General features: G+C 35.2%; 1 protein-coding gene across 2 annotated transcripts in view; it reads right to left on the bottom strand.

Moving 5' to 3' along the window:
- Positions 1-5,330, bottom strand: part of LOC102580209 (putative DUF21 domain-containing protein At1g03270) — a 12,971-nt gene extending 7,641 nt beyond the window's left edge. Inside the window, exons 1-7 of one of the 2 annotated variants that reach the window (XM_006355810.2) lie at positions 5,157-5,330; positions 4,717-5,011; positions 4,536-4,612; positions 3,983-4,066; positions 3,778-3,891; positions 3,172-3,255; positions 2,927-2,998 (exon numbers count right to left, since the gene is read on the bottom strand). In XM_006355810.2, coding sequence (XP_006355872.1) covers positions 2,927-2,998; positions 3,172-3,255; positions 3,778-3,891; positions 3,983-4,066; positions 4,536-4,612; positions 4,717-4,966 — 681 coding nt within the window. In that variant the 5' untranslated portion in view covers positions 4,967-5,011; positions 5,157-5,330. The remainder of the gene's footprint in view (positions 1-2,926; positions 2,999-3,171; positions 3,256-3,777; positions 3,892-3,982; positions 4,067-4,535; positions 4,613-4,716; positions 5,012-5,156) is intronic. The other variant, XM_015312557.1, reaches the window with a different exon arrangement.
- Between the last annotated feature and the right edge of the window lie 1,743 nt (positions 5,331-7,073).

Here is a 7,073-nt window from a genome sequence, read left to right as displayed (position 1 = left end):
GTCACTCTGCAATGGAGGAAGAGATGGTTTGTTGTCTCTGTTTCTATTTCACAAAAAAAGCACCTGGAGCATAACTGTCTTCCCCTTTTCATTAGATTGTCCTGAGTTAGTACTGCTTCCCTAGCTACCAACCAGGTGAAACAAGCCACCTTGTGAGGTACATTAATTTTCCATATCATCTTCCAAGGCCATGGTAACAACATTTTAGCTGGCCTGTCAAAATGTCTATAAGCTGATTTTATTGTGAACTTCCCATTGTTGGCCCTCAACCATTGTAAACTGTCCTCCTTTGCGTCAAGGTTACTTGCCTGCTCCAAAGACTTGTAAAAATCTTCTAATTTGTCTATTTCCCAGTCATTCAACCTTCTCCTAAAAGATAGGTTCCATCCTTGGTTGTCTTTGACTTCTGCTACTGTTGCTTCCTTCTGTTGGTTCAGATTATAAATCTCAGGATGCAACTGTTTCACTGTTTCAGAGAGTGTTGTCCAACTCACACATCATTCCAGAAGAATGTCTTCCTACCCTTTATTCGCTATAAACAGAGGGATTTCCTCTCATTTTTAAACTACGAAATTTCTAAGTTTTTCTACCCTTATTTTTCTTTAAAAACTTAAGTGTGATTTGCAGTCGCTGAGTGAGTTTGAAGTTCAACGGAATTTGAGGTACTACTATCCTTGTGATACAAAATTGTATATCATCAAATAAATTTTCCTTGGTAAGAGAAAGAACTATCAAAAAGAACTTTAATTTAGGTATATCTAATCATAACATAGATGCAACACACATAATTAATATATATATATATTTTATTTTATTTTTGATGACAAGGGAAACCCGCAGCCGCTACCCTTTGGGTTTGGGTGCGCACAGGGTAAAACCCCCGCTCCTATGCAATAGCTCGCAAACCACATAGGAGAGGTAACCCGCACTAGGCAAGCCCGGCACGACGAGCTCGACCCAGAAGGCAAACCCCTTGCTTTCGCTGGCAAGGGGTTTCGAACTTGAGACCTCCAACATGGAAGTCCCAAGCCCAAACCACTGGGCCACCCCGAATATATATATATATATATTTAAGGTCGTTACCATCTATCTTAATACTTATAGATAGTAAATTTTATGAACCAAAAATGGTTGCTAATTAAAGAATAAGTAAGGAAAGTAGAACTTGAATTTGTCACTTTCTCTTAATCATTGCTTTGAAACGGCCACTTCTTCCATGTACTGTTAAGACATACATTATTTAATATACACGTGTAATGCACGTAACGAGAAACTAGTTATATAAAAAGTATGAAGGTCCTTAAAAATGTTGACAACATATGGAGAATTGATGTTGGTAGGTTTTTTTTCCTTGTGTACGTAAAAAAGAGTCCTAAAATATATGGTAAAAGAAAAAGAGGAAAATATATGATAAGAGAAAAAGTGGAAAAAATCAGTACTTTTTTTTTTCCTTCAAAATTAGTGTTGGTAGGTTTTGAAAAAAAATCCTAATTTTATGTTCCTCTGATAAATCGAAGTATACTCATTATGAAAAAAATCCATAAATCGAATTTTATGGATCAAGGATGCTTTTAGATAAAGTATCAACATGTTTTTATGAAAAGGTTTCTTCCAATTGAAGTATACTCATTATGAAAGATAATCATGATTTAGATGCTTTAAATAAGTGTCTTTATGAATATATTATGAAATCATGATTTTGAAAGGGGTTATTCTATGATATGAAGTTTATGATTGGGTTGGTATTACTAGATTCTTACCATTCCAACTATTATGATTATGATATTATTATGTACGTTTCGGTTGGGAGTTTACTTAGCACCGAGTGGACTTTGGGATGGAGGCTCACCCGTTAGTAGAGGCGGAGTTCTATAGTAGCAATCCCCTGGTCTCATAACTACGTGCCCCCCTAGGACTTTGTCTTAGAAAGACATTAGCTAGTGGATCTACCTAAGCTTAAGAATATGGTCCTTACCTTGGCAAGTAGGACACTCTCTTTTCGATGTGGAAGTAGTACACCAAACTCCATGTTATAGCTCACATGGTTTATGTTGGTTAACAGTACACATCCCACACAAGAATTTGGTTTTCTCAAACAATTTATGACTTCCTCAAAAGACTATGATTTAAGCTTATGTTATGATTCTCAAATATTGCATTGACCTTGTTCTATGATTTATGAATTTAACTTATCTAGATTTGATATGTTTTACTTGGTCATGCATTATCACATTTTAAACTTGCATGCTTCATGTTTGTACTTATGCATTTTCCCCATATTCAGTACATTCCGAGTACTGATGCATATATCCCTTATGCCTATATTGTCTCATAATATAGGTTTTGAGTTATGACGCTCCTCCATCCGGCTGTGGGTAGTGGATTGATCAGTGTTTGAGTCCTCATGGTTCGAGGGCATGGCCACTTTATCAGTTTTGTGTTCATCTAGTCATCTTAGTTTTCAGACTATTTTGTGAGCTAGGGCTTGTCCTAGCCACACCTATCATTAGTAGAGACTTGTTGTCAGACATAATATGTTTTCCGCCTATGAAGTCGTCATACCCTATTTGGTATTGTCAAGAGTTGATGTTTTGGACTTTACTTTTCCACTGTTATGCTTCATTTCAGTTATGTTGTTATCTTAGTGTCATGCTTATGACAAGTGGCTTGTTTAGGGTCTCTCGGGGTACTATCATCATGTCATGTCTAGGGGGTAGTGTGGGTTGTAACAGATATATAAATTGAAACAAAGGGAGTAGCATTTTGAAGCAAAACTACTCTAAGAAAGGGCAGAAGGTTATATCATCTTTTGCTAAGACTTCTTGTGCCAGAAGCAGATACTTTATCAAAAGATATGCTAGATCAAAAAGAAAAAGGAGAACAAGGAAAAGAACTGACAAGCAAAGTGGAGAATACTGTTGCATACCTTTGTTGCCAAATCCAGTGCTCCGCGAATAATAGTAGTTTCATCATGTGTGAGTTCACCACCTTTACCAGCCTAAACTTAGAAAAATGGAGTGTTATTATAACAATGTTAAGTCACTTATTAAGGTAGCATACTAGAGAAAACTGCCACCTAATAGTGGTAACTTTTAGGAGACACTTTGGTCATGATCACCAGCTAAATCAACTTCAGTCTTCTGAAAATGAACACTAATTTAGAGGGATTACCTCTATACCATGGATAGAAACAAGGGCTTTCAACTGAGCTCGTCTGAACAAAGCATTATGATGTCCCAACACAGCATCAAGAACCTAAGCCATGTCAATTTGAATATTTAAATGTCACGACTTCACAAAGAAGTCTTTAAATTGTAAACAACAGTATTGACTTTATGAACTCCTTGAATTAGAGACCATATATCAAGTGTAGTGAAAACCTTGATTGGTTTTCTAGCCACAGTAATATAAGATTTCAAGTCTGCCCTGTATAGATTAATCCAAAGTAATGAACCAGTACACTACTGCCTATGAAGAAGGAGATCTACATCCAATTTGCTTTTCTTTTTTTGGATAGAGATCCACATGCAATACTAATAAAAACTCAGTTGTAAAGGATAGAAATATCATTTGTTTTGACGTGCAGAACAAACAAACTCTTGATACCCAAATTTTTTTTATTACATTTCCTATACAGTACTTTCAACTTTGATCACTATGACCATAGATGGTCCCATCCGAATACTGTCCAAAATAAGTTGCAGCAAGATCAAATAGGAATAGAGGGATAGACGACACACCAAGTGCTAGTAGAGACCCAAGAGAAACAAAAATTACCTTTCCAATCGGGTAAGAAATGGGATAGCAAATGATCATAAGAACACGAACAAGCCAGACAAAGTTTGCACCTACAGCAAGCCCATATCGGGAGCATATCGCTTGTGGAATAATCTGAATTAGCAAGCAAAAGCAATGACATTGTCGCAGTTCCCAGTTCAAGAATACGTGTCTAGTAGTAATACAGTGGATGGAAGTATATTACCTCACCAAAAGCTAAAACAAAAGTCACAGAGAGAACGACTGCAACAACAGGATGGAAAATTTTGTCTAAGTATATTGGAAGAGCCTGCAAAGTCCATGATCATAACAGAAATTGTATAACTTAATAAATGTTATTGATCGAAACTGCACCGCTACACATTCCAGGCAAGAGCCAAAAATAAATATTTTGTAAATTTTGTATTATATGTGGTTCATATAAGTGATATCTACTAGTTGAGAATGGGTTTTAGTCATGTCGTGTTGATTTTGAACCTATTGCAATTTTTTAATATTGTTATTACTACTACTATTTATATATAAAATTACTTTTTACTTTTTCATTTTTACCTGTATCATGGTGAATGAGGATTCACATACCCGATCACAACTTGTTTGGGACTAAGACAGAGTTGTTATTGTACTTCATTATACTACTCCTATTGGAAACATTTATACAGTAAGTAACAGTGAACTTGATAAAGAAAGCTGATCAAATTATGAGAAACCCGTGCATGTCCTTGTTATGATTAAGACTTAACCCCCCAACTACTCACCTCCATTGCAGCCGCATTACACAAAAGCAAAGTTACAAGAAGCTGATGCTGCTTTTGAACAACAGGTAAAATAGTAGCTGAATTAAACAAACAAAAAAAAAAAAACATCAATTTCTTGAATCAATAACCCCACATGAAAAAAATTCAAAATTTCAATCAAAATCAAATTCAATTGACAAACCTGCTTGTTTCTTCTCAGTAATAGTACCACTCCTTTGAAGAATTTCAAGCTCAACAAGTCCCATTGACATCAACCCCAACGTAAGTCCGGACATAATTCCAGCAAAAAGCACGAGAAAACAAGACACACCCGCATAAACAAACCACCATGGGTTTCCAAATTCAATATCCTGATCATCCACACCAAAGGGTCTCTTCGTTTTGTGCCCAGCAGCTAGGGCTATTGCTACCACATTCATTACCAAACCCATCACTGGAAATTTTCAGGTAAAAAAAAAATCGGTGGAGTTGTTGCTCTGTAGAAGTGACAGCAAAAATTATAATATATATATACACAAAAAGAGGAGAAACTGAGCTGGTGACAAACGGCAAGAAAATGACAGAAATATGAAATGAAAATATAATAATGTCAATTTTAAAGTTTAAACTAATTAGTCTTACGTTACTTGAATTGGTTTTGGATTTTAATTACTGCATTAAGTAACGGCGGAGGGTGAGCTGAGGACCACCGTAAACGGCGGTCGGATTTGGTGAGAATCCCGAGGAGAAAAGAGAGAGAATCAGTGAGAAGGGAACACGGCAAAATCAGTTTTTTTTTGCAGGGGATATACAAACAAAGGGTATCTATGGGAAAAGGACTAAGAAAATATTCAGTGTGGGGCCAAATAAGACATTTGCTTCGACTCGAGAAAGCCAACTCTTTCTTCTTTTTTTTATTTCGGGTAGGCGGTGGTTGGTTTGAAAGTGAGTTATTAGGGGTCTCGAGTTAGTGATTTTTTTTTTAACACCCTATTTCTTCACGAGTTTTCACTTTTGCTCTTTTACCATCTGAGCAACTCTCTCTTGTCGTGGTAGATGATTTGGAGGTGAGTTATTAAGAATCGATTGGGTGGTTTGGAGGTGAGTTATGCATACATAATATATATGGCAAATTACAGAAATCACATACTTTTAAGGCAAACTTACAATCTATCCCTTAAAAGTTTATAATTACATAAATCTCTCAAACGGATACAATAATCTGATGCGCGAGATACATTAATCGTTAAGTAAGATACATTATATTTTATACATGATACACTAATCTGATACGCGAGATACACTAATCTGATGCGCGAAAATGAGGGATTTTGGAGATTTGTAAAACTAATAGAGGATAGTGGTAATAAGTAAGCTAAAAGGTGGATTTCTGTAATTTTTCCTAATATATATATACTAGAAAGTGATGTCCGTGCGATGCACGGGGCCTAAGCCCAACAATTTGATTTGAAATGTGTTCAAATATGCAACATTTAGTATTAAAAAAATAGACCAAAAGATATATCTTACCTTATATTTTTCGTGATTACAGATTGTATTAGCATCAAGTTAATAACGCATTAGTACCATCAAAAAGATATAGTGGGTGCATAGTTAGGTTCGTCTATCAACCAAAATAACTACACCTAAATGTTTCAACAATTGATAGAACACATTGATTTCATAAAAAAACACTACATGGGAAAGAATCTACATCAACAATTGTAATTTTGAGAATTAACCAAAAAAATATCTCTGCCATAAGACGGAAATTGTAATTTCACACAATTTTTAGTTGAGAATTACACTACTAAGTTAGTACTAACAATGGTAAGAATATTAATGATAGATCCTATAAAGTTTGTCTTGATCTTGCAACTGTTGACAGTAATCTAACTTTCATTATTTCAAGCAATTTTTTTTTTCAATGGATGTTGGTGCTTCTTCAGCGGTACATTTGTACCGTTCAGAAAAAGTAAAATAAAATAGGATTCAGGAGGAAAGTTTTCGTCTAAATCCATAAAAATGAAATGACTCTGATGGAACGGTTAAATACCACTCTAGTTTTTTCAATTTGCTTTCTCCATTTGTATTTGGTCCCTGACATAAGCATTGTGTGTTATTGTTAGAAAGTCATCCACCTAGAGAAGAAGGCATAACAGAGAATCAGAGATCATGACAAATTTCAACCGAACAAACTAACGCATTTTCGAATTACTGTCATATAAGCCAATTAGGCCTCAAAAGTGTCATATATATAGGTTAATTGTATTATAGCCATTGGATGGATTTGAATGGCTTAAATTTAGGGTGAAGAAGCACAATTTATATGTTTGCCTCTGTACCATGCATGGATTAGCTGGTTTTTTGAGACTTGGATTGTTAGTTATTTTTTAGCTTTTTTGGCCTAATTTTGAATTGCAATTGTAGCCCATTTCTTTGGAAAATAGCCACCATTGATTATTGCTATAGCCCTCAATTAATTGTCTATTTTCCCACTTTAGTCCTTTTGGTTGTTGGCTTATATATATATATATATATATATACTAGATAATGTGG

The sequence above is a fragment of the Solanum tuberosum genome, unplaced genomic scaffold, assembly GCF_000226075.1.
Source record: "Solanum tuberosum cultivar DM 1-3 516 R44 unplaced genomic scaffold, SolTub_3.0 scf00207, whole genome shotgun sequence".
Lineage (NCBI taxonomy): Eukaryota > Viridiplantae > Streptophyta > Magnoliopsida > Solanales > Solanaceae > Solanum > Solanum tuberosum.
The sequence above is the reverse complement of the archived record's forward strand: the minus strand, read 5'-3'. Positions and strand labels throughout refer to the sequence as shown.